General features: G+C 38.9%; 2 protein-coding genes across 3 annotated transcripts in view; both read left to right on the top strand.

The window, feature by feature from the left end:
• The first annotated feature begins 683 nt into the window (after positions 1-683).
• Positions 684-4,642, top strand: actb2 (actin, beta 2). Its single transcript, XM_066690354.1, has 6 exons — positions 684-821; positions 2,226-2,355; positions 2,481-2,720; positions 3,079-3,517; positions 3,642-3,823; positions 3,932-4,642. Exons 2-6 carry the CDS (start codon positions 2,233-2,235, stop codon positions 4,073-4,075), a joined length of 1,128 nt encoding a protein of 375 aa, XP_066546451.1. The 5' UTR covers positions 684-821; positions 2,226-2,232; the 3' UTR covers positions 4,076-4,642.
• Positions 4,643-8,601: 3,959 nt separating this feature from the next.
• The window catches only part of fbxl18 (F-box and leucine-rich repeat protein 18), a 41,535-nt gene continuing 22,842 nt past the window's right edge, over positions 8,602-27,294 (top strand). For both annotated transcript variants that reach the window (XM_066690353.1, XM_066690352.1), the window contains exons 1-4: positions 8,602-8,766; positions 9,636-9,833; positions 10,835-12,387; positions 15,297-15,515. In XM_066690353.1, coding sequence (XP_066546450.1) covers positions 8,710-8,766; positions 9,636-9,833; positions 10,835-12,387; positions 15,297-15,515 — 2,027 coding nt within the window. In that variant the 5' untranslated portion in view covers positions 8,602-8,709. The remainder of the gene's footprint in view (positions 8,767-9,635; positions 9,834-10,834; positions 12,388-15,296; positions 15,516-27,294) is intronic.

The following is a 27,294-nucleotide window of genomic DNA, read 5'->3' as shown; positions in this document are numbered from 1 at the left end:
TAGAGTCATCATTACATCTGCACACCTGGGGCAGAATGAACACATTTCCACAGAATCACACGATTACTCTTTTTGCAGATCATTCACACTGTGATACCGGTACCAAATGAGCATTACGATTACCGTATACCACTGGAAGCCCAAGTAGTATTAACACAAGTATTAAAAGGTGTGAATTACCTATTGAAAAGTTACATGCGATCGTAACATATCGGTAGCTAACATTTACACAATACAAAAAAATAATAAACAGTAATGTGATATCAAATAACTAAAACGTGGTTATAATGTAACTTCTCTCAAACAGACACATAGACCCATCTAACATCTATATATGCATGCATACACACACATTTATTCCCATTCAAGTGTATGTATGCAAGTATGCACGTATAGACCATTAAATGTAATACTATTTATGTATAAATAAAATGTGTGTGTCAGATAAGCAAATAAGACACAAAATAAACTGATTACCAAATTCTTACAAACACTGCAGGGATGTTAAAAACACTCAAGCGCAACTCTATTGAGTTTTTTCTTCCCCGTTTTCCTCCCTCTCTCCCTGTCTCGCGCTCGCTCTCGAGTTGCAACAAACAGTGCGGCAGTGCACGCGACAGCGCGGGTGCGTGACGCCGGGCCAATCAGAGCGCCGCGTTTCCAAAGTTTACCTTTTATGGCGAGAGCCGGGCATCTGACTGAGGATAAAACGGTGCGCCCAGCCGGCATTGAGTCACTTTGAGCTCCTCCAACACGCAGCTAGTGCGGGAAATCGTCAGCCTGTATTTTCTTCTTTAAGCCGAAAAAGCCCCACACCCAAGGTAAGGAAAATAAAAGTTCATTTTAATCCTCAGTGTTCTCTATTGTCGTTCACACGCTTAAGGAGAAGTATATTTAAATATTTGAGCGATTGGTTTTGTTTTTTGAAAGATTTTTCTGCGGTTGGCTTGCTAGCACGAGGTTCTTTGTTCTCCTGTGGATGTGGGGAAGATTAAAGCTGTATAATCTTACTGAAATGGAGGGAGTTGCTTTGAGTTGAAAACTACATTTTAAAAATTGTTCGATTTTTGTAAAGTTTAATCTGTATAATTTAAAAAGCGATTGAACCATAAGTTTGTTGTCCAGGATGTGACTTCTTCAATTTAAAATGTTTTTAATTGTCTTGATTACGGCTGCGAAGAAATAGCGCGTTTTTTCCCTCCCTCTCCCCGGTCTCGGTGCATGGGTGTGACCTGGTTAAGTGGCTTCGCTTTCCGGTGTGTCAAACCGGCTTTTTACACGAACTGCCTGATCTGGTCTGTGTAGGGCAGATCTGTTAAATTGTAGCATGTATAAATGCACTACCTATGCATACTAGGGGTTTTTCTTTAAAAAAAAAAACTAGAGCCGTTAAATTCCGGCTTTAGTTAGTGGTAGAAAATGGCATCTTGGTAACTAACTTTTATTCTTGGTTTCATAAGCTCCACTTGATTCATTCAAATTCTAGGCGTGGTTCGTAGCTCTGCACGGTCTGGTTCCTTGTCGTTGCATACATGCGTTTGACCTTCTGCAGATGGGGTTTGGCTAGTTTGTCCGCCACCCCTCCCCCACATGGAATGATCTCGTTGTGCTGCAGTCCTCGCTGATCTCCCTCCATGAATGGGGGCTCTGTAATGCGGGGTGTCGATCCAGACGTGGCGTTGTGAGGGTGACCTATGCATTGGGTCGTATCTTCCAGAGCCTGCTTAGTTTGCAACGGTAAAATGGGTGGGGGGAGTGATTAAGTGGGAGCTTCATTAGACGCTGGGTAGATGAGCTGTAGAGCAGTCTCTGGACTCCAGCACGCTGTGGAGCGAGTTATTCAGATGGGTGAAGGGATTGCACAAGTTGCCCGTGTGAGGGTTAGGGAGTGGCCAGGGCCGAGCGCGCATGTGCAGATGGACTCCTCGCTGAAGCGTCCAATCTGGCCGCGTGCCACGCCGCCGGCAGCCGCAAAGCTGCTCAAACCATTGCCTTTTATGGTAATAACGAGAGCGTGCAGCGGGACTTCCTTTGTCTGCAAGAGCTCGCCTTGCACTGCAGCGCCCGGGCGCCACCTAGCGGCGGCACCGCAAGCAGGAAGCGAGGGAGGAAGCCGGTCGCTTGGTGGCATTGTCTCGCTGCCGAGTACTAGAGCACTGTTCTGCAGTCTAACCTACGTGGGATTTCTGTATTTATTTTAATGTGTACGCACTTCTCTATTGCAGTTCAGCCATGGAAGATGAAATCGCCGCACTGGTTGTTGATAACGGATCCGGTATGTGCAAAGCCGGATTCGCTGGAGATGATGCTCCTCGTGCTGTCTTCCCATCCATTGTGGGTCGCCCCAGACACCAGGTATGCACTTCTGCAATTATGCTTTAATTAAAAATGAAGGTTATAGATGCTGAAACTAATATTTAAAGGGTTTGTTTTGAATCTTATTCTATATTCATACAAGATTCTCCCCCTTTCTCCTCTAGGGTGTAATGGTTGGTATGGGACAGAAAGACAGCTATGTCGGTGATGAGGCCCAGAGCAAGAGAGGTATCCTGACCCTGAAGTACCCCATTGAGCACGGCATTGTTACCAACTGGGATGATATGGAGAAGATCTGGCATCACACCTTCTACAATGAGCTGCGTGTTGCTCCTGAGGAGCACCCCGTCCTGCTCACTGAGGCCCCCCTGAACCCCAAAGCCAACAGAGAAAAGATGACCCAGGTCAGTTAAACACTTGTCCTGCTTTACAATTTCTCCTATAGGACTTGTAGGGTCTAAAGATCTGTTCCTCCTATTCATTGTTTTCCCAACTCTTTCAGGGATTCTCTCTTCAGACCTGAATTTCTCCTCTTTTGCTGGAAGCTGCAGGTTTTTTCCTCTCCTGTACCCTTTGTTTGCAGTTTCTACTTGCTGCACTGTTTTCACTCTTCTAGTTTAGTGAATGGATTTTTAGCTTGCTTTTTCAACTGCACTGAATTTCTGAACATACTAATGTTTTTGACATTTAGCATGCACTAATAAGTGACTGCATGGGTCGGCTTCTGTAACTTGGTTTTAACTTTGAATTATTCTCTTGCAGATCATGTTTGAGACCTTCAACACCCCTGCCATGTACGTTGCCATCCAGGCTGTGCTGTCCCTGTACGCCTCTGGTCGTACCACTGGTATTGTGATGGACTCTGGTGATGGTGTAACCCACACCGTGCCCATCTATGAAGGTTATGCCCTGCCCCATGCCATCCTCCGTCTGGACTTGGCTGGTCGTGACCTGACTGACTACCTCATGAAGATCCTGACCGAGAGAGGCTACAGCTTCACCACCACAGCTGAAAGAGAAATTGTCCGTGACATCAAGGAGAAGCTGTGCTATGTTGCCCTTGACTTCGAGCAGGAGATGGGCACTGCTGCTTCCTCCTCCTCCCTGGAGAAGAGCTATGAGCTGCCTGACGGGCAGGTCATCACCATTGGCAATGAGAGGTTCAGGTGCCCTGAGGCCCTGTTCCAGCCCTCTTTCCTGGGTATGTAATCTATACTACCATCCACTTTTTAGCCCTAATTGTAAGCAAATTCAACAAGCCTAAGATGGATATTGTAATGCAGAGCTTGGACAAGGTTTTTACTGAAGTCTCCTCTTTCTCCTAGGTATGGAATCCTGCGGTATCCATGAGACCACCTTCAACTCCATCATGAAGTGCGACGTTGACATCCGTAAGGACCTGTATGCCAACACTGTCCTGTCTGGTGGTACCACCATGTACCCTGGCATTGCAGACAGAATGCAGAAGGAGATCACATCCCTGGCACCTAGCACAATGAAAATCAAGGTAGGGGTTCTCTCTCTCTCAAATGTTCACTGCAGAGATTCGGGTGTTTGTATAGCACAGAATTGCATGGTAAGTACACTATACTGAGTCTCCTCTTCTCTCCTTTAGATCATTGCCCCACCTGAGCGTAAGTACTCTGTCTGGATTGGAGGCTCCATCCTGGCTTCCCTGTCCACCTTCCAGCAGATGTGGATCAGCAAGCAGGAGTATGATGAGTCCGGACCCTCCATCGTCCACCGCAAATGCTTCTAAACGGACTGTTACCACTTCACACGCCGACTTTAACTGCGCAGAGAAAACCAGAAACAACAAATTGGGCATGGCTTTTGTTATTTTTGGCGCTTGACTCAGGATTTAAAAACTGGAACGGTGAAGGTGACGGCAATGTTTTTGGCAAATAAGCATCCCCGAAGTTCTACAATGCATCCGAGGACTTAAAATGTACATTTCTTTTTTTAGTCATTCCAAATGTTTAATGTTAAATGCATTGTTCAGAAACTTATTTGCCTCTATGAAGGCTGCCCAGTAATTGGGAGCACATACATAAAAGAACCTTGTTGTAGTATTGCTTATATGTAAATTATGTAACCGAAAACAATGTCTGGGTTTTTTGTACTTTCAGCCTTAAATTCTTGGTCCTGTATTTTTGATTTTTGTTATGCAAAAACAAAGCTTTACCTTTATACAAAAACATAAAGGTTTACATCCCCCTGGGCATATGTAATAAGCCGTATGGAAAGTGGCGGTGCCAGACGACATGGTGGGGCCTACCTGTACACTGACTAATACAAATCCAATAAAGTGCACATGTTTAAGACATGCCAATGTTTGTTTCATGACTCTGAATACTTGGTTTTCATTTTACTTCACATGGTTTCTACATGGGGAGGGGGGTTGGGGCATTGTGAAATGCTGAAGATGCACTTGCAGTATGGTGACTGGCTGTACAACTGGTAAGGTTGTGTATCCACACACTAGGGGTTTACAATCGACTGCTCCTAATACTGACTTAATGGGGGAAGGGGAGGGGAATACACATGAATTCTGCACTTCAAATTCAACAAGTTCCATACTAGGATGTACAGGCAATCACTGCATTAGTGTCCTGGTCTAATCCTAGTGTGAACGGTCTCTAGAGAAGGATGAGTGATGTAATCTCCATTGTCATTAGCATTTCTTAACATTTCCTAACACAAGTGGTGACTATAAATGCTAAGCACATGGCTATTTTTGTAAGTAAAACATTGGTCTACAGGTAAAATGCCCTTAACAAAGGAAGGAAAGCTTAATTGGTAATTATAAAATCAAACCGGTTTCTGAAGTGATGGTTTTAATATGGAAGCTGTGTCCAGGTGTTCTCCTTCATCCCTGAAGACTGCAGTTATCAAACTATAAAATCTATTAGGTGATCACTTTGCATCCTAGAGCCGGTAAAGAGTGGCTTTTTCATGTGAAGGTGTAAATGGGTTTGTTAGATAATGGCACAATCCACACATATGCGTAAGTAATGTGTACTGAATTAAGGTCAACCTACCATTTGTAGATTTATAAACCTTGAAAATCCCGTCTATTCAGTATGAAGGTAGCACTAGTCTTTCCTATTTATAAATTGTAAAGCTCGAGAAAATCTTAAAGCCTTCACCATAGGCAACAGTCCATACAAATAGACCTGTCAGCCATCACTATCCACCAATTAATGCCATTCGGAGTTGGGGGGGTACAGAGGGTAGCCTATTTCAGCACTTTGATGCCTTTCCCCTTCCTTACTGCTTTTGACTTGATTGTTTAAGTTTGTCTGTACCAGAGTGAGAAGTTACATTGAATGTAACAGCAATGTTTTTGTACATGACTAAGTTACTTCAATCAAGCAGTTAGACTGAACAGGTGAAGTAAACCCATGCCATGATGAGGCCCAACAACAGGTATGATTAAGTGAGCAGGTTTATCTGTGCATTGTGGCAAACATACTGAATTAGCATAGGTTTACTGCATTTTCTTTAGAAGAGACATACACCTGGGGCTGTGACCATAAATACTCTGCTTGTTTAGGTATCCTAAGTCATTTGTAAACTTTTTGAGCATATACATATATTTATATATGTGCAGTTTGGATTAGTACAAGTAAATAGATGGTGTTCACAGAATCATCAAGGCTTAGAAATAATCTGTGATGAGTTTGTCACTATTAGTGAGAAGTTATCTTCACCACTGCTTTGAGATCAGGATCTACATTGTTAGAATAATTTATTGTTAAATTGTTGTTTTCTTTAAATGTAACATTGGTCACATTTATTGTTCTGCATATTACTTATTTTGCATAATCCATGCAAATGTGCGATTCATTTTTTCAGTGTATTATAAAATATACAGCACTGTCTTTAGTATTCGTCATCATATATGCAACATGTAAGAATTAGTGAACACAAAATAACATAACTTATCTGATTATTTGTTTCTTAGCAGACACTTTTAAAAAGTGATGCTACTTTTGATTATATATTTATTTTGAATTAAACAGTAGTAAACCAGATATGATTGTTATCTGTGACTAGATACAATTGTATGTATATTAATAATTAAACATACATTCTATGAAAGCTAACATTATGTACTTATATCTTGACCATATTTCATTTTCTTTTATCAATATCCATGTATACACTCACCTAAAGGATTATTAGGAACACCTGTTCAATTTCTCATTAATGCAATTATCTAACCAACCAATCACATGGCAGTTGCTTCAATGCATTTAGGGGTGTGGTCCTGGTCAAGACAATCTCCTGAACTCCAAACTGAATGTCTGAATGGGAAAGAAAGGTGATTTAAGCAATTTTGAGCGTGGCATGGTTGTTGGTGCCAGACGGGCCGGTCTGAGTATTTCACAATCTGCTCAGTTACTGGGATTTTCACGCACAACCATTTCTAGGGTTTACAAAGAATGGTGTGAAAAGGGAAAAACATCCAGTATGCGGCAGTCCTGTGGGCGAAAATGCCTTGTTGATGCTAGAGGTCAGAGGAGAATGGGCCGACTGATTCAAGCTGATAGAAGAGCAACTTTGACTGAAATAACCACTCGTTACAACCGAGGTATGCAGCAAAGCATTTGTGAAGCCACAACACGTACAACCTTGAGGCGGATGGGCTACAACAGCAGAAGACCCCACCGGGTACCACTCATCTCCAATACAAATAGGAAAAAGAGGCTACAATTTGCACAAGCTCACCAAAATTGGACAGTTGAAGACTGGAAAAATGTTGCCTGGTCTGATGAGTCTCGATTTCTGTTGAGACATTCAGATGGTAGAGTCAGAATTTGGCGTAAACAGAATGAGAACATGGATCCATCATGCCTTGTTACCACTGTGCAGGCTGGTGGTGGTGGTGTAATGGTGTGGGGGATGTTTTCTTGGCACACTTTAGGCCCCTTAGTGCCAATTGGGCATCGTTTAAATGCCACGGCCTACCTGAGCATTGTTTCTGACCATGTCCATCCCTTTATGACCACCATGTACCCATCCTCTGATGGCTACTTCCAGCAGGATAATGCACCATGTCACAAAGGTCGAATCATTTCAAATTGGTTTCTTGAACATGACAATGAGTTCACTGTACTAAACTGGCCCCCACAGTCACCAGATCTCAACCCAATAGAGCATCTTTGGGATGTGGTGGAACGGGAGCTTCGTGCCCTGGATGTGCATCCCACAAATCTCCATCAACTGCAAGATGCTATCCTATCAATATGGGCCAACATTTCTAAAGAATGCTTTCAGCACCTTGTTGAATCAATGCCACGTAGAATTAAGGCAGTTCTGAAGGCGAAAGGGGGTCAAACACAGTATTAGTATGGTGTTCCTAATAATCCTTTAGGTGAGTGTATATATATATTGTTCCCCAAACACTGTGTTTTTTATTTTTGTTTGAACGGATGTTGAATTGCTCACCCACAGCCACCCATAAAACTGAACAATATAAACATGCATGGAAGGAACACATTAAATCACCTTCAACTTTTAGTCAGTCCCTAAACAAATACATATCAAATCCTGTGAAAAAAATCATGGAATAACTAGATTTAGGTAGTAGGAAAGGTAAGCAATAACATAGAGCAATAATAATTATCAATGATAAAAATATAAAACTACAGACACACACACACACACACACATATATATATATATATATATATATATATATATGTCTACACATTGTTCTGAATGTACATAAAATGTAATACACAGGATATGTCAAAACAACTGTCAACACTAGTATTCAGTCATTGAAAGCTGAAACTGTATGGAAAAAGTGGCAACAGCTAACATGCATAATAAAATGTCCCTTGCCATTATATTACCATTGGTCCACGGATTATAAAAATATAACTTTTATATTTCACAGTTATTATTTAAATTTCATAGTTATTATTCATGGTCACACGTTTACGCATTGGTTTAGGTTCAGTTTAATTACATAAACTCCCATTCTTTTAATTTAGATCCTATTGCTTTTGTCATTGGTTTTAATACGTATCCACAGAACTTTTGTAAATTCTTTAGCAAACTGACATATGGTAGTTCATCCAAACGTATTAAATTAAATACATTAAAATACAAATTATCGAATAAACAAGCTTGCACCAGTCTGGTGAATATTTATAAAGTGTTTCATAAACTGAAGCGTTTCATTCAGGAAGACCTCACCAACATGTCGACAGCCAGACAGGAAGTGTGGCGTTTACTGTTTCCGGAAAAAAAGGTCCGTTTGAATCGTGCTCCGATGTTACTGTATAGCCGAGCTGGGGAAAAGGATGGAGGACGAGCTGAAATAATAATAATTAAAACCAGACATTTCAAGTTTATATAGTAGCTTCTTTATTACTAATAATGAATACTTTCAGAAAGAAGACTTCGGAAATAGACACCGACTATGAACATGTAGAGGTATGACTGTAATATAGGCTTTATAAAGTGGGGACAGTATTGTTTAAATACCCATTAAAAACGGGGGTCTATTTACCACGGACCTATATCACTAAATCATGTTGTCAAGGGTGTTAAATAGTGGATTTAATAACATACAGTGCCATGGAAGGACACTGTGTTTTTCTTTAATATTTGTTATATATTTTGGGAAGACTGACCTGTGGAGGTGTACCGCTAACGAGCGGTAATGATTCAGTTAATCATAGTATTTTTCATGTTTTAATGCCGCATTTAATGCACATAATGCCGGACTCCTTTACTTTTCTGAACTTGTATGTCCAAAAGTAGGACTATGGGACATATAGAAGCTTTTGGTTTCGTTTTTTTATGAAGGTAACACATTGAGATATCAGTTATTCATGCCTAAAAAGTAGTTGCTTTTTCTTTCTATGGAAATAACATCGGCTATGGTTTTCTATTGGGGGACTGTACAGTTAGGTCTACTTCTGTGAAACTGAGACTTCAGGTAACTGTTATCTTAAAAACAACCTTGGGAACTGACGTTACATTTGTTCATAGAATATAATAAATAAATGCAAACAATAAATAATCTTACATTTCTTTTTAAATCTAACCTTACTAAACTTACAAAAGCTATATCGTTTCTATACAATTCCTACATGAGTATCACTAGAGAAACATATATTATGCCCACGACATAGAAACCATTTCACTGAGAGGTTTGCATCTCCTAAAAACTGCATATGTCACCTGTCAATAAATAAATCATGCCATTTCCCTCAGAGGGATCGAATCTGATGTACAGATTCAGACACAGTGGTGAGAAGAGGTCATTAGGTCATGTGGATTTATTTCCTTCATTGCAGGGTATGTGCAGTGATGACTCTTTAGAAATTAATGGCATCAACATCGCAGAGTTTTCTGATGAGATTTTGCTGAACATCTTGAAGTACGTGCCTGGTCACGACCTGGTGCACTGTGTTAGGAGAGTGTGTAAGAAGTTTGACAGTTTGTGTCTGGATAAGAGCCTCACCAGCAATGTGCAACTTTCCAGAGAATATCAGGTCAGTAAGTGAAATCATCATAATTCTTAATAATTGTATAGATCTTGATGGGTTTTGTTTTTCATCTTGGAACACAGTGAAAACATAGGAACGAATCACAACTGAAAGTTAAAAAGTGCATATACACCAATTTAAAAAAAAAAAGTATGATATTTTTTTATTATTATATATATGGCCCTAATCACAACTGTATGAAACTTTTTTTATATTAAAATGTGGATATTTTTGAAGATCACATGTATACTAGAAGTTCCATGATAGTTAGTCAGAAAAATATGATTTAAGTATTATTATTATTATTATTATTATTATTATTATTATTATTATTATTGTAAAGCTGGCCTGAAAAAAGCACGACATTTGTCTATACCATTCCTTGTCCAAAATGTATTTGTATATATTGTATAAATTGTTTTTACTGCTACATGTATTTTCACGAGAATAATACAAAAGTTATCCATGTAACTTCTTCCTTCCATTGTGCAAAAGTGTTTGATGAAATAAAGATGTAAACCTAAGAATATTTATGAAAATGTAGGTAACCAGAATTAAGAAAAAAAAAAAAAAGTCTTTACCATTATCAGTGTATAAAAAAGATAGTGTACCAAGTGTTGGGAAAGTCTAATATATGCAAACTTGCAAGAATTTTAATATCTTCAATCTTGCAAAGTAATCCTATTGTTTAAAGTGAGATTGCTATATTTAGAAAACTCCTTACTTTTAAGAATCCTTGCTGTGATATTAGAACATCGAATGGTGTATCAACACAAATTAACTCTAATAACGTCTTCTTTCTCTTATCTCTTTAATTGTATTTTTCAAATGCCCATATCTTTTTCATTAAATGTGATTCATGCTTTGCTTTTTTGACAGAAGAGTTGTTTACACTGAATTTTTCAGTATCAGCCTGTTAAATTAACCTCACAGTAAATTATTTTCAAAATGGTATTATTGTCTTTATTGGAGTGGAAATGTGATTTGAGATTATTTTAATCTTTTAGGTAAGTGACAACAAAGTAAAGGAAATGATAAAAGAATTAGCTGGTGAAATCCAAACCCTTAGCCTGAGTGGCTGCTACTGGCTTTCTGGGTCAACCATTGACCAGCTGTCCAAATGCAAGTGCCTGGTGAAGCTGGACCTTTCAGGCTGCCGTCTGACCTCCTTGCGCCTCTCCAAGATCCTCTCCTCTTTACCGAGCCTGCGCTCCCTAGCCATCGATATCAATCACGGCTTTGACTCTAATCAGCTGAGCAGTGAGAGCAAGGCCACCCTGAGCCAAGTCAAGGAGCTCAAGCAGACTCTCTACACGCCCTCCTATGGGGTGGTGCCCTGCTGTACCAATCTGGAAAGGCTGCTGCTGTACTTTGAAATTCACGACTTCACCAGGGAAGGGACCACAGTTTCCTGCCAGCTGATGGTGGGGCAGAGCAGTGTCCCCCATTACCAGAACCTCCATGTCTTTTATGCCAGGCACGCACCTGGGTATGTCAATCAAACAGTCATGAGCCTGTATCTGGCTGTGTTTAGTGTGCGTGTCCCAGAGCACCTCAGGGCCTTTGTCATTTCAATCCCCGGAAACTTTCCAGAGAGTGGGCCGGCAGCTAAGAACCTCCTGGAAGGCATGGCAAAGAACGGGGCACTGGAGGCATTGCAGCTTCCTAAGACTTGGGTGGACAGCTCTTCCCTGATGCACATTCTGAAACTCAGCACGCCTTCCTACTTGAATTTCAGTCGCTGTACTGTTTCCGGAAGCCACCTGATCCACAGGGTGCTGAACGAGGGCAAGTACCTCAAATGTTTGATAAGCCTGAATCTCAGTGGTTGCGTGCACAGCCTTTCCACAGAAAGCTCCAGGAAGGCAGAAGACGATATAGACTGCCAGGTTCTGGAGACTTTAGCAAGAGCTTGCCCCAATGTTAAACACCTCAACCTGTCTGCAGCACACCACCACAGCCCAGCAGCCTCGGAGAAGCACCTGTGCACAGTATTGGCCAAGCTCAAAAGCCTGCGTTCTTTGTCGCTGCCTGTGTGCGCTGCGTCTAATGGTGTGAAAAGTTCAGAGCAGTCACCCAGCAATCATGCTCTCCCTGTGCCTAACTCCTTCACCCTGGGGTTAAAAAAGAGCGTCCGTGTCGGTATCCAAACCTACAATCCCAAAACCAGCTCTGAGCAGCGGGACAGTGATCACTCCAGCTTTCAGGCACTTGTTGAGGGCAACCCTTTCCTGGAAGAGCTGGAACTTATTGGGTCAAACTTCTCGTCGGCTATGCCCCGTAACGAACCTGCCATCCGCAAAGAGCTAACACCCTGTGCACGGGCGCGGAGCATTGGGGATGAGGAGCTGGCCCGCATAGGAAGACTCAGGTTCTTGAAAAGCTTGACTTTGGCACAGCTGCCAGGGATTCTCAATGGGGCTGGACTGGTGCAAGTGGCCACGAGGTGCCAAGACATCCAAGTGCTATCTCTGGCTAACCTGGGCATGCTCCAAAAAGTCACCTACATGCCAGCTCTCATTGAAACACTCACGCACTGTAAACAGCTGAAAGACCTGAGGTGAGGATGAGATTTAACCAGTCTTCCCATCTTCCCAATATGTTTGTTTTTATGTGCAGCAATTTCATTATTGATTACTGTTGAACATTTTAAATGTTACATGTTGATAACTGCAGCTGCTGACCTAAGTTTTAGAGTTTGCTGTGCATTCATCTCCTATTTGTTTTCCATGTTGCAGATTTTTGACATTAAATATGATTTCATACACGATACACCCTATCACAATCACAGCTGGTTCTAGCTTCCTGCCAGTCATTTATCACAGTCCTAGTACTTGAACTGTATGGATTGAACTTCATGAGATTAAATGGATATACGTCTCCTCCATACACATGGAGAATCATAATTATTATATGCTGCATATTCCATATAAGCATGTATTTCACCCAGCATTTTGTTACAGAAAGGTTGGATTTTGAATGTTGGGGAAACTCAAGTAAGATTCAAACACAGACTAAAATCTAAAAAAATGTGATATTTATATGATCACAATTCCCTTATCAAACAAAATTAACTTTCAGATGGTTCAGTGGCCATTCTTATTTACTCAAATCCAACAAGATATTAAAAAGTGTTTAACTTTGAATATGTTTATAAAATAGCCTTGAACATTAGTGCACTATAGCATATGTAAATAGTTTACATTTTATTTTAGTAAACATTGCTCTGTATGTCATGCAATGTAGGTTATAATGGTAAGAGAACATATAAGCATTAATGCGCACAACATATCCTTGCAGTCTATATATTTGAGTATCCTTGATGATTTATAGGCAACAAGATATATTTGTTCATTTAAATAAATGGCTTTAAAGGGCTGGCCTGAAACAGCTCTGTTAAACTGTTTAAAAAGTGATTAGAACCTCTGTGGTAAAGACTGATAATTGTGCTTTACAAGTGCATGTTCTTTAGACATGCTCAATACTCCCTGATATAATTCGCCATTAATTCATGCATCTGGCCAGATGTACCCAGTGAATATAATCTATAATCGCATTATCAAATATGTCCAGTAGGGGGCGATGCTTTGCTGTTCTGAAACAGAAACTGCTTTTTAGTCCAAAGAAGCATCCACTCTATAGAAGGACCCCAAGGGCATATTTAATGAAATTAATATTCATAGGTGAGATTAGTAATTCATGTGTAGTGTGGGTTGTCAAACAAACTACAGTATTGGCTCAATTCTGCTAGTCTTTGTAAATTTTTTGTGATGATTTGCAGGGAGGGGCCTTGCATCTTTTTATTTTTCAGATTTCAAATTAACTGTATTTGAGACCCATCTGATACCATTATGCAGAAACATTGCACCTCTAAAATAAGATGTTTTCCAGTATCGGAAGACCAATCATATTGTTTTAAATTATAAATGGAAATATTGAATGCAGACCATATCCTTAGAGAGCTTAGAAATTACATAGTATTTCTTGTATGTAAATATCGGTACATTGTCAAAATACAATTTTTAATGAACGTTCAGATTGAATTTTTGTCTTTGTTATGAGACTTGTCATATTTGTTCTAAAGGTCTTTTTAGGAAATGTAATTTTGAAAGAAAAGAATTCTAACTATTATGGGTAAAAGAATAATATCAGTTGTCGAAGGAAAGATGTTGACTCTCGCCAGTTCAAATTCCAAAGGGCAATAAACAGTTTACATTTTGCATGAGTCACAATTACATCAGTCTTGCAGAAGAAAAAGAAATCAAGATAAAAAATGACGTTTCACACAGCAATTTATTCATTCCAGTTTCTCTCTTCTGCAATCCATTTTCCATGCCTCTTTGATTACCAAACAAATTGGGACTAGCACTGCAGTCATGATTAAGATAAATGTTTTTTTTTTTTTTTTAGTGAGCCACAAACCCACGTGCTTATTTGCCTTATTTAGTTTCTAGTGAGAGAACTTAATTGGAGAGCAGGTAATGGTTTGGAGCCTGCAAAGTAGTAGAAACTTAATCAGAGACTCTTCTTTGCATTTTGAGAATATACCCTAGAAGTGCAGCAAAGAATGATTCGGAGGAGTGCAGAATGCCACCAACTGAGGTGATTGACACTTAAATTTGAATAACAGCTGCACAAGGCTTTATTGATTAATCAGCACTGTTGGAGGAAGTCAGGCAAAGAAAGGGAAACTGATTTACCTGGCAGGAGAGGATGGGAATTCTTCACATGACCATGTTTTCAGTGTTTATCTGTCTATCCTGCCGTCTAAATAATAAGTTGAATGCTCGTGTTAGTCAGAACTATACCCTAGCATCTCATATTGATCTCTAAATTAATATATTTTAAAAGCAGATAGCTACCTTCCTGTCCACAACTTTGGGGGATAAAATGTCATAGAAGGCTTAGTGAGACCAAATAGCTCCTTAGTCGCTGGGGCATTTTGAAAAACAACAATTTTATGTTTTTTTGATAGAAAGCCACTATCGTCTAAAAGTATAACCCATTTTGTGATGCATACTGGTGCTTAATTATTGACATAGTTATATGAATAATAGTTAACGCTGATCACCTGGTCACTATTCCTGCCACTGGTCACATCAATATTATGGAGTTGATCTGGGGAGTTAATTGACCTTGGTTTTCTATACAATTTATTATTAATTAAAAGAAGATAAATGGTAACATTCATATAATTAATTGTAAACAACAATATAAGAGAATATGCAACTTAGTAAAACTGTATAATATAAACTGTAAAGATTTATTGTTTAACTGCCATTGTCTAGTCCTGTTCAACAATGTGGCTATTGAACCATATGGTCACTCTACACAGGCTCGTTAAAAAATAAAATAATAATAAAACCCAATCTGCACATCATCCTCTTTGCTTTCCCTCCCATTTCATACTTTGCTGGTGGCCCCTGACCTGTTTTGCTGCCTTACTGTGCCTCTTCTCTGTGTCCCTAGACTAGAGCAGCCCTACATCAGTGCCAACATGCAGTTTTTCCAGGCACTGAGTCAGTGCCGCTCCCTGCGCCGTCTCTGCATTATCTCTCGCAATGGGACGTTCCAGCCAGACGCGGTGATGTCATTCATGGGCACTTGCTGTGATGTCATCATGTGCCACATGTTTATGGGAGAGACCCTGGTGGCCTGCAAGAACTTACAGCAAGCTCTTCTCCAGAGGTGAGCTGTCTCCAGGACACACACATGTGTAGTGTTTTTAGAAAATATTTAGTCCAGGGTTTTCATTTTTACTATTGGAAGGTAAAACCCCAGGTTTGGCATTATTATGAGAGTTAAGAAGAAGTTACAATTTAAGAAGTACTGTTGTGTAAATCATGTGCTTTGACAATTCCTAGCCATCTATTCTGTATTTTTCACCTTGTGATTCAGCATGCTTCCATGCCAGTAGACGTCACCTCCAGGAAGTCAAAAACCACTGCAGCTCAAAAAGTATTAGACATAAAACACATCTGTAAAAAGCCAGGTTGCTTTGTTATTTATTCTGTGGTTAGACTGTACATTAGAGATAGGCTGAAGCAATTTACCAATTTTATTATGGCAGAGGCAGCAGTGGCAGTATGTTTATATCTATAGCTTTACTCTGGAGACACAACGAATGACCCAATTTGTAGCTGGAAGTGAGTGACTCACAGTAAGTTCCCAATACTTCATCCTTGCACATGGATATAAAGCTACTTGAGGAAGTAGGGGGGGGGGAACGACCCACTAATGTCATTTAAATGAGAATTTGAATGCTTTTGTTATTATCTTGCCTGGTCCGATATCTACAGGGTGAATTCCAGTGTGGATTGAAGGTTGAGCACTGATTGATCAAGTTTCATCATATTAGAACAATAATCAGTCTGCCTGTCATCATATTTTCAAATGGTTTATTCTGAGACCACAGTATTGAATATTTTTTTAACAGGCAGTGTTTATCCTCAGTGCAGAGAGATATTGATTGGGCTGGACAGGATGATATCACAGCCATAAAGAGATAAAAAGGCTCTGCGACTGAGATGTAGGTCTTGGAACAATATTGATGTAAAACGCCTTTCTTTTTGTCAACCCTTTGTAAAGATAAAGGTAAAAAAATAATGATTTTAAGGCATAGAACTAGCAAGAAAATCTTCTTGAAATTTATTTATTCTTAAAATTGTCAGTTCCAGTGTACCTGGCATGTACAATCTTCAATTCAACTATATTTTCTGGTGTAAATCAGATAATAATCTAAACCAACACCTTGTACAATTTGCAGATTGTAGTCTTGAGCACTTGCCTGTAGTTAAATATTGTTAGCAGGTTCCAGTATTATTTAAAGCCTAGAGTCCTCTATTTATTTAAGCATTACTATATTCTTAAAGCAAATACTTTAGTTTGGCACTAAAATTTGTGCTCAGCCTCCCCTCCTATTCTACTGTTTCTGTCTCTAGCTGGACATTATTCAAAGGTAGCACAATGAATGAACAGAAATAAGCTCACAGGAGGTGCTGTATGAAACTGTATCAAATTCACCTCCACCCTCATCCCTCTTTGAAGACTAAGATATAGAGATTAGCTCATCCTGCCATATGCTGAACATTGCTTAGTGCATAGGTCAGCCATGCATGCCTACACAAAAGCTACAGAAGCCTATTTTTTCCAAGGCTTTTGCTTGCTTGAATCTATAAATAACACCCAAATAGCTGCATTTATTGTATAGACTTTGCATTTCTAGTTGTGTAACTTTCCCAAAACCTGTGCCCTTTTTCCAATCTTGAAGAGGCTCTTAGGCTAAGAATTTAATATTTTCCTTACAGGTAAAAAGGAAAAGACACTGGCTTTTAGTCATCTTAAGATTAAATGTTTGCAGTGTTGAGTATTCAAATGCCAATCCATTTTTGCATTGTCAGTGGTAAGCTTCTTCAAAATCATTGCTAATCGCAGTGATGGATTTCTGTGACAGGATGGAGAAACCCATAAACAGGCGTAAAAAGCCAAATAATTTGATGTGGGGTTTTGGAGTAAGATCCGGAGTTTAATAATAGTAAATTGTTCTCATTGTTTGTGGTGTTAAGCAGTTGTCTGATCTTTTAAAACGTCTTGCACCATTGCTATGACTAGACTTCCTGCTAAAATTAAGTACTACAATTGTATTAGCCGCCTCCAAATGCCTGTGACTAACCTTATTTTAAACATGTTGGAAAACTGGAAGTACTTTTGCATACAGATGCCATATCAGAAGCAGAGACATAAATGCCAAAACTTACATCCTTAAAAGAAAGCATATTTCACGTTCTAATTTCCTATAAAAGAAAACTCCACTTCATATGAATGTTTTTAATCAAGATAATATTATTAAATTCTATATATCCTCCTAAGATCTGAATTTGGGAATTGGGAGGTACAAGCATAATGACTAATATAAGGAAGTCAGGAAATGGTCCATCTATTCTTAGAAGTCGTTATCGTCTCCTTGGGTCAGGGGTGTCACTCTGGTCCCGGAGGGATGTGGTGTCTTCTGGTTTTTGTTCCAGCCCAGCTCTTGGACCCTTACTTGAATTAAATAATTAACTGGATTAATTTATCACTTATCGTCAGTCTCCAAAAAAAATATGAGTACAATGTCCCAAGTAATCAACCTATTTTAAGTTGTCAGCTGTAAAAAAATAAGAAATTTAAATATTAAATAAGCCTAACTGAGGAGATGGATACATTAACTGAATTCATGAGAGCTCCTAGTGGAACACTAAGCAGCCTCTGAAGCCCTCTGGGACAGACATTTGACACCCCTGCCATAGGTCATACCAAGCAAGAGTAAGGTGACAGTAGCTCTCCAAATCCATTGCATCAACATTATTTAGTAGATCTTAATTGATAAATAAAATAGAATATGTAAGGAGCATAATACTGGCAATTATGGTAAGGGTCATTTCTTGGGTAAAATGAATTGAACAAAAATGTCCTGAGTGCAACCTATTTTCTTTACACCAGCAGATGGCACTGCTGTTCATTGTTTGTGTTTGGTACCTCTTAAAGCACCCCAGATAGTTTGACTTCTCTTCTGATAGCTCCTGTGCAGATAGGGACTGCATGACAAACAAGTTAGAATTGGGATTTGCCCATGGTGGTAAGCTCCTTGATGCTAGATAACAGACACAATTCTGATTATTAAGAATAAAAAGAAGAAGGAGAAATGAACACAGTGACAACAAAACAAAAAATGAAAGAAAAGAAAAAACATTCTTCAAACAGTGTGCACTAATAATGGGCTTTTAGGGGGTGTTCTTTTAAAGCTTTGTAAACAGTGCCTTTGTGGTTCTCAATGCCTTGGATTTCTAAACAACAGATTGCTGCCCCAGTTGCATATGATTTATGGCATACATCAATGTGTGCTGACAAAGCTTGATGAAATATGATCAAGAGATAGTTAGTGCTTGGATTCTCTAGGAGGATTTTAAATGCAGGGGACCTTTTTTCTCTGCCTCTCTTTCTCTCTGGCTCACTCTCTCTTACCTCCTCCAGGCAATTTAAAACAGACAAGAATAAGAGTCACAAAGTAGTTGAGAAATTAAATTATACCCTATTGCTCAATGAGTGGAAAACCACTTGGCAATATCTATCCTTTTAAAAAGTGGCCTTAAAATATTAGGGTATAGTTGTAGTTCAGGAGTAGTAGTAAAGTAGTACTACTAAACAATGCATTTCTCATTGAAAAAAATAAAACGCAGCAAACCTGTAATCTATATTATGAATTTAATTATATATGTAATACTAGATGTGTAACCATCAGTGTTATGTTCTCTGCTTTTTTGCATTACACAACTGGCCTTGTTTCTGTAACATTTATAGAGGCTGGGTTTATTATCGTTTCCTCTGGAACATCAGTAACTTACTTGGAAAACAAGTCAAATGTCTACTTCATTAAACTGCAATACATAATGTATTTTTTATTCATTAAAAGGCATTCAATCTACAATAACCTTTTAAACCTCCCTCCTTCCCCCCCGGGAGTTCTCTTTAAGTAAACGCTTGGGGTTTCAGACTGTGGGCCAGCATGCTTAACCTCTCATTTCGAAAATAAATAAATATAATTACAAACTGTTTAACAAGTGAATGTAAAATGAGATTGGAAAGAAAAAAAAAACCTCCTGATCTCTTCACCGTGGTCTAATTTAAAATAGCTGTCAGGAAACATTAAAATAACACAATTCTCACTCTCTTTTGCATTCTGTATGTTGCTTTTCAAAAGTTGCTTTGAAAGATGTATGGTATTCATTTTTTTGAAGGAGTCTTTTTCCATCATGTCCTTCTCATAATTGTCAGCCTCTTAAAGTATCTTATTGGCTTGTCTTTCATATACATCAATAGTCAAGCAAGCTTATAAAAGTAACGCTAAGGAAGTCAAAATAAACCAAGAAAGAAAACTGTAAGGAATGGGGCTGTAAAATGCATGTGTGTTTTGGGGGGTAATTCTTAAAATGGAAAATGAGTTTTATATATTTGGTCTGGGCTGATGTGACAGAAAGTCCATTGTATTAAAGCAATGCTTCTGGGTTCTCCTGAAATTAGTTTCGGAGGTCTCCAAGCAATTTCTTCTGGTCTCTCAGCAGTTTCACATGGTGAGCATGTTAGGAAAGTAACGTGACCAGTTCTGCCGTCTCTAACTGGCTACAGAGCAAAGGCACTGGAGGAGAGAGAGGTGAATAGTGTCCATTAACTCATTCCAGACTTTGAATAAGAGCTTTGAATCAGTGCATAGAAATACATAAAATATAATCTCCTAAGCAACAAAAATAAATGGTTAAAAACACTTGCTTTACTAGCACCGATTGCTTTTGTTATGGTTATTATTTTTTATGTATTTTTTATTATTATTCTGACAGAACTTCCAAAGCCTCTAAAACCCACACCAGTCCAGCTCCAAATGTCATGAATCTTGTAAACACCTTTGGGTTATTCTTGTATAATGAAATGATTGACATTCTCATGGTATGGCTGCCATATTGCAATAAAGGTGCATTTCCGAAAATGTACTAAAATCATCTTCTCTGAAACTACTTGTGCTATACATCTGACACTTAGTGCAAATGCTTGCCTGATGGCCTACATCTGTCTTTGTCAAATTAATGGGAAGGGTCACATGGTTTGGTTGCCATGTTGCATCACTTGAAAATCTTTCAGTGACTACTTCTACAGAATCTTAAGACCCACTGTACTGAATCTTTGCATGCATCACATAAGTACAGTTCTTTATTAAGTTTCTTCATGGCAAGTTGCTGCAATGAAACACATGGTCGATGTGGGCCAATACATTTTTTTCATATGAAAGAATCACATACAGAATACAGTAGACTTATGAAAATTAATGTAAGAACAAATCTACTGTTTGAACCTACAAGAGACTGATGCTGATGGGCAACTTGGTTTGGCAGCCACATTGAATTAAATGTTTATATACATTAAAGTGTTAAAATGTTTTTGAAAAACATAGTGCCCACTGTGATCAAATGTTACCTACAAGGTACTAGTAAGGGTCATAACTGGTACAAGTGAATCAAATTACATGTAGGGGAAATTTTCCATGCAAAAAGTTTGAAAACATCAAACTTTTGCATCACACAAAGTCACCAAAATTAATGTAATGTCTTCCATGGGGTGAGTTTCTGACCCATAACATTTCCAGACCCACAACCTTCTTCTCTTAAATTACTTACAACCACTTACAACCTATTTAAGGCCTTTTCATGACAAGTCAATCAATCCCATGATATGGTGGCCATATTGCATTGTGCAGTGAACTTTCAGCAACTTTTTCAGAACTGTAAAGCCCACTGTACCGACATTTTGCATCCTTGACATGTCCTCCATGGGCCAATCAAATTTTTGCATTGCATTATGTACAAAAGTTGCTCTGTGTTACACTCATGAAACTTAATGTACCAACTGATATTAAGGAACCGCAGCTAAGAGCTGAAACAACTTTTATAGTTTTCACTGTTTGGTCACAATGGATAAGTAGCCATATTGCATTTTTGTATACATTTGGAAATGTTTTCCCCAAAATACTCTCCAAAACCAATTGCAGAAACTATATGAAATTTAGTCCATACTGTTGCCTTATGACCTACTTTTAGATTTGTTCATGAAAAGGCAATTGGTCAAATGGTTGGTGACCATGTTACATTTGATGAGATATCTCTTATCCATACCATCTCTGAAACAGTTTGTCAGATTTAAGTGAAACTTTGCAAGTTGCTTCATTATAAAACGACTTCCAAGGCCTTATTAAATTCGATCATTGCGTTACTTGCATAGGTAGCTCTATATATCTGTGAAATGCTAAAATACATTCACAAAACATCACGTATCAACTGATCAGTTGTTTGAATTTTTTATTTTCTAATCATCTCTCAGTCCATTTGTAATATGCTTGTGAAATTTAGTGCATAGTTAGATTTGTTCAGTGTAAATTGTTTGCTTATGTCTTCGCGGCCATGATTCCTTCCACCATCATCTCCGATCTTCTCCTAGATCTCAGAACTAGTTCATGTTATCTCTTAACATTGTTAATTCCAGCTGGTTGTGATAAATATATAAATATATGGGTAAAGTGGGTCAAACTAATGCTTTGCTCTGTGTTTATGTTCCTATAGAGAAACTGTGTGTTTTTAGGACCTTGTAGAAACCTGGTAGTAGCAGCCATTGTTGCTCCAAATCCGTCCTGTGTGTGTAGAACCAAAATGGCTGCTTCCACCCCGAGGTTTCCCCGAAGTCGCAAGACCTTGCTTCCACATTACATTACACTTACTGCTCTATTGTGTATCGTACAATGCGATATACATTTGGGATCACCCAGCACACCACATATTGCTATATTTTTGTGATCTGCCATGCTATGCTTGCTAGAACACTAATAATTACTGCTTGCAGATGTATTATTATTATTGATCTCATTATATTTTGCATTGGAAATCTGTCTGTAATAATGGACACCTTAGAAACTGGATTTTCTCATCCAGAGAGAGGAACTAACAGTGTCATTTTCAACAAAAGTTGAGTTTTGCTAAATCTCTTAAATCTTATTTGGAAAATGTAATAAACTTGTATAAAATGTATCAAATATCCACTTTGTGTGCTTTATAAATAAACGTATTTGTGTGATTTTACATGTTTATGTAAATAAATAAATGTTCTTGCATTATCTTGCCCCTTTTGAAAATAATGCAAGTGTTTAATGCTTATTGAGGTGGAAAATCCAAGGCTATAAATACAGTCTTTATTAATGTTTTGATCACCACCACCACACCTTTGGTGGAAACACCAGGCTTTGATTTCCCTCACTCCTCATAGACCAGTCGCCTCCAAATATTTGCTTGTTTGCTTGCCTCTGGTGAAAACCCTGCTATTGGAGTATATTTATAGTGGCAGATTTACACAGAAGTACAGTTGTTGGGCCAATTCATAATGACAAGAAACTTGTTATTGCATTAAAGTACAAATATAGAGCAGCTTGTTTATATTGTAAAACTCCAGTGTATTAAATAACAGTCTTGATAATCTGTAATCTGTCCCTGTTTTACTTAATGTATTTAGTAGCTTTATATATTTATTAGTAGTATAAGAACTTTACAGATTCAAAGGGCTGGATTTTCACATTATCACTCAACCATGCAATCCAAACTGCCAGTTGTGTGTATAATTACCCTGGGAAGTTCTTAATTCTCCTTATGGATAATTTGTTATACTACTGCTGATTCTATTTGATTATTTAAGGAAGCGACAGATTAATAAATAATATAGTCTAACTATAATCATACTACTGTAGTGTAAACATTACAGTGAGATAATATCCCTACAAAAATCCCAAGAGCTCAACATTTATTAACCCTAGCTATAACATCTGTAACACCCACACAGTATTTTTTATTTTTTATCAACAGAAACGTATTAAAATAATTACAGAACTGAATGTCATAGAAGCCCTATGTTAGTAGCAGAAACTCTTACTACATAAAGGTCAGGTATTAACTGTGCAGTAAGATGATGTTGTCGGTTGAAGACCGGCAGCTTCCTCGTCAGTATTCTGATTTTATTTTCGGTGTTTCGCCTATTCTCTGAGTCCGCTGTCCGTGTGCCAGATCTTATAGCATGAAACAAATAACTCCTATCTCCTCATTAAGCAGGAACTTGGTAGAGTGCCAAGCCAGTGTCCTTCAAAAATGGTCTCATCTGCCAGGTGTACTCCATAAATGTTCCAGTGTCTGTTTTTAAGTCTCCCCAAATTTACCCCCCGTTATCAATGTTCAACAAGATACATTGTAGCATGCCAAGCAATTACTTCAATAATGTACCCTTTCTTTGCTTATCAGCTTACTGTGCTTAAAATAAAAGTAATCAAATAAAAGATAATCATCACTGTAATTCGTCCTTCTTTAACCAAACTCATTTAACCCTTACAGTTACTTTCAGTCACAATATTTGGAATATCAGGATTAAATATTTCCCCAGTCTTCATTTGCTTTATTTTTAATCTTGTACTTCCTGATTTATAGTAATCAATCCCACCAAAGCTGAATTAATGTGTGTATTTATGCATGTATGTATCAGCAAATACAGTATATGATTTATTTTTTGTAATAAGAACAACTGGTGTAGTTTTGCTCTAAGAGTGCTACAAACACATGTTGGTAGATAGATTTGCAGTCATGTGTCATAACAGTCCACCCATCACTCAAAGGTATGCTTTTCCTGCTTTTCAGCACATGGGCTTTATTTTTTCTTAAGATAGAGTAGTAGATAGGCCAAGAATGCCTCATGCCTTGAGGACTACGTTGACAGTGAGATAGGAATCTGTCACTGGTTTCTCCACCTCTCGCAATCGGTCGTCTTCATTGTTGTCCATACAGTTGTATGATCCTGTTTTATAATGGCCTTTGTTAATGTGATCGTGGGAGGCACTATGAGTTTAAAATAGGAAATGTATCATTTCAGAACAGTTGTCAAAGGTTTGAGCACTAGAGTTTTGAGTATTGATTCCTAAACATTCAAATTAAGAATTGAATACCTGCATTCAACCTAGGCTAATAATAAATCCCATAATAACGCAATGCCATTCAAAGAGTGCTGACAGATTACTTAATGCGCCAACAATTAAAAATAAATCTCCAGCCGTTGCGAGTTGTTAGTTTTTAATTAGGTTATGGAAAATAAGCTGTTGAAATTGAATTATTCTTATATTGCACAGATTACAGTTCACCGTGAAACCTTCTTTATACAGTTTGTGGCAGCGCTTTTCTCTCGGTTCCTGTGTGAGATGGATTGTAAGCCACGATTGAGACAATCTCATGACAGTAGGTCTTTTTTGACTCAGCCTAAGGTTTACCTTACATGAAAGGTTTTAATTTAAAGTTGATGCTTAAAAAATCTATTAAAACAAAACAAACACAAAATATATATATATATATATCTCCATGTATCTGTACTGATGTATCATAAAGGTTTTCAGTGGAAAGCTAGACACCCAAAATGCCAAATTCTGTTTGTGACTTAATATTATTGGTGGGTTTAGGCTATTGAACAAATGCTGGAGTTTGTGCATTAAGGAGTCTATGAGGTCCTTTAATGTTATGTAAGGCCCGAGGATGTGAGGATGAAAAGTAAGCAGCACTGCTCCCTGACAACCTCTTAACTGATCTCTGATCTCTGTATCATTTTCTATTTCTTTCAGCAGAAGGCAATAGCTTTGTAACACACTGTTTATAGCTAGCCTTTAGCAGACTGTATTATTCCTATCTCACTCACTCCCCCCCCCCCTCGTCTTTTGTGGAAGCTAAGAGAGTTCATTCGGTGCACACTGAACATGAGATTGAAAGCAGTCGTGCAGGTTCTGACATGAGGAAAAGCCTAAATACACTTGCTTATTGCGGCTCATTGGCACTGAGGTGTTTGAGCTGACAGGGATGTTCTCGCAGACTTGCTCTCGCCTGCTTTCTCTTTCTCCCTTTCTATCAGGGTTTATTAAGCTGGGATTTTTGTGTGCATTGATGGTTCTCCTGCTTGTTGTGCAGATCTATTTGCTGTTCTCTGAATTTAACTTGGGAAAACAGAACAAGACGCAACAGCTCAGTTACTGTACCCAGCAGTCCTGTTGGCCAGGACAAGCAGCAGTTAATCATTCCTCAGGGTCACTATCCACAAATGAGACACAATGCTTTCTACTCTAGGTTATTCATATAATGATGCTGGTCTTTGATATTAGAGGCAAACTCTGGAAACTTGCTATTCGCTACTACATACCATTTTTTTATCTTGTTTCTAATGGTTATTTTACAGTTAACTTAAATAAATCTTTTCCAAGACAGAATAATCCAAGAATGATTTTAAACTACATAAAACGTGAACCAGCTCAAAATCGTAGTCCAGCTTTTGGGATATCTTATTATCGGGGAATTAGGCTTAATTTTAATCTTTAAATGTCACTATTTTGAACTGTTGTGTTATTTGAACAAGGCAAAGAAATATAACAGCAATATATAGAATTAAATTAAAAATTAAATAGAAAATGGCATGTACTTTTTTCATAGGAGAATATATAAACTTATTTTGGAGAGAGCTTAATTTTTCCTTTGTTTTCTTCTGTGAGAATGATTTAAAAACCTTGCATCATTCTTTGTGTATATCGGTCTTATTTGCTCCAGGTCACTTTAATTCATGGATAATGTCTGTGCTGTAACAGTTCAATCGATACTGCGATATGTAGTGTAAACAAGCCCATTTTATTTTTTATTTTTATACCCTCTCAATTTAGATTTGTAAGTCAACTTGGGTCAATGCAACAAGAAGGCTATAGACCGGAACTGCACAGTGTGATGGGCCACTATAGCATTGCACGGAGCACTGATACAGATCTCTGGCCATTGAGATGCCCAGTTAGCCACAGGGGGTGCTGTTTTGCATCTTGCAGACTTGAGCCCAAGCAACTCTGGCAAATGTATGCTGCCCAATTGGGGATCCCTGTGACAGTCAACTATCACATAAGCTTTGTCATTTCCCACTTTCAAATGCAATCCTAGCCATGTGTTACATTCTACAATGTATTTTTCATCATCTAAACCATAAACCCTTTGTATACCCATGACAGAAATGTATGTTTTGACGTCTGAACACGTACATGAGTAGGGACCTTGCTTTTCAATTTAACCTGTAATGCTTTTAAGTGTGCCAAACACTATTTTATTGTATTTCAGTTTTAAAATGACTGGATTTTCATCATCGATGTAACCACACCCCCAGAGCCCTGGAGGACCCTGAATTCTACCCCATTTGCGCGCACTTTGAGATCCACTCCCTCCGTGACTGCCTGAGCAGGGCAACTGGATAGCGCCCCTCTCCAGTGAATTCACGGGCCTGAGTCTCCACGCTGACTTGCCTGAGGCTCTACCTCAGCCTTTCCCCGCCATCATCTTAGACAAGTCCCTGTTCACAGTTGCCCCATTGGGGATGTAAATGTGCAGGCGCACTCGCCCCCTTTCCTTTCTGGTTCAGGGTACTCCCCAGTCGAAGACTACGACTCTGGAGCACGGCCAGTTCTTCTCCCTCAGGTGACTTGCCATTGATGCTCCTATTTCTCATGGGTACACATTTGGCCCAACTGTCAAGGCTATGCTCAGGTGCCTATCCCTGGCAGCATCTCCACTGCCTCAGGTGACCCACCCTTAGCCTAGCCCACTTCTGCCTTGGCCCCCTAGTGACCTGTGTAACTGCTGTACGTTTTCTGCTGCCCCACACAGAGCCCACGGCTAAGATCGGTGTAGCGATGGCCAGACTTCCAGCAGAGGATGAGTCCACAGCCGCTATTCGCCCCTCGGACCTAAAGGGTTCCATCAGTCTCTGACCCACTCTTTCATCCCCCAGCAACTCTCAATTTGGCACACATCTTGGGTGCTCCAAATTTATCAACATTTTTGTAGGTACAATT

Source organism: Amia ocellicauda, chromosome 17 (assembly GCF_036373705.1).
Source record: "Amia ocellicauda isolate fAmiCal2 chromosome 17, fAmiCal2.hap1, whole genome shotgun sequence".
NCBI lineage: Eukaryota > Metazoa > Chordata > Actinopteri > Amiiformes > Amiidae > Amia > Amia ocellicauda.
The sequence above is the reverse complement of the archived record's forward strand: the minus strand, read 5'-3'. Positions and strand labels throughout refer to the sequence as shown.

Coding starts and splice junctions, on each gene's coding strand:
- actb2 (XM_066690354.1), top strand. CDS start 2,233: ATGGAAGATGAAATCGCCGCACTGGTTGTTGATAACGGATCCGGTATG. Junction 3,518..3,641: donor GTTCCAGCCCTCTTTCCTGG/GTATGTAATCTA, acceptor TCTTTCTCCTAG/GTATGGAATCCTGCGGTATC. Junction 3,824..3,931: donor CTAGCACAATGAAAATCAAG/GTAGGGGTTCTC, acceptor TCTCTCCTTTAG/ATCATTGCCCCACCTGAGCG.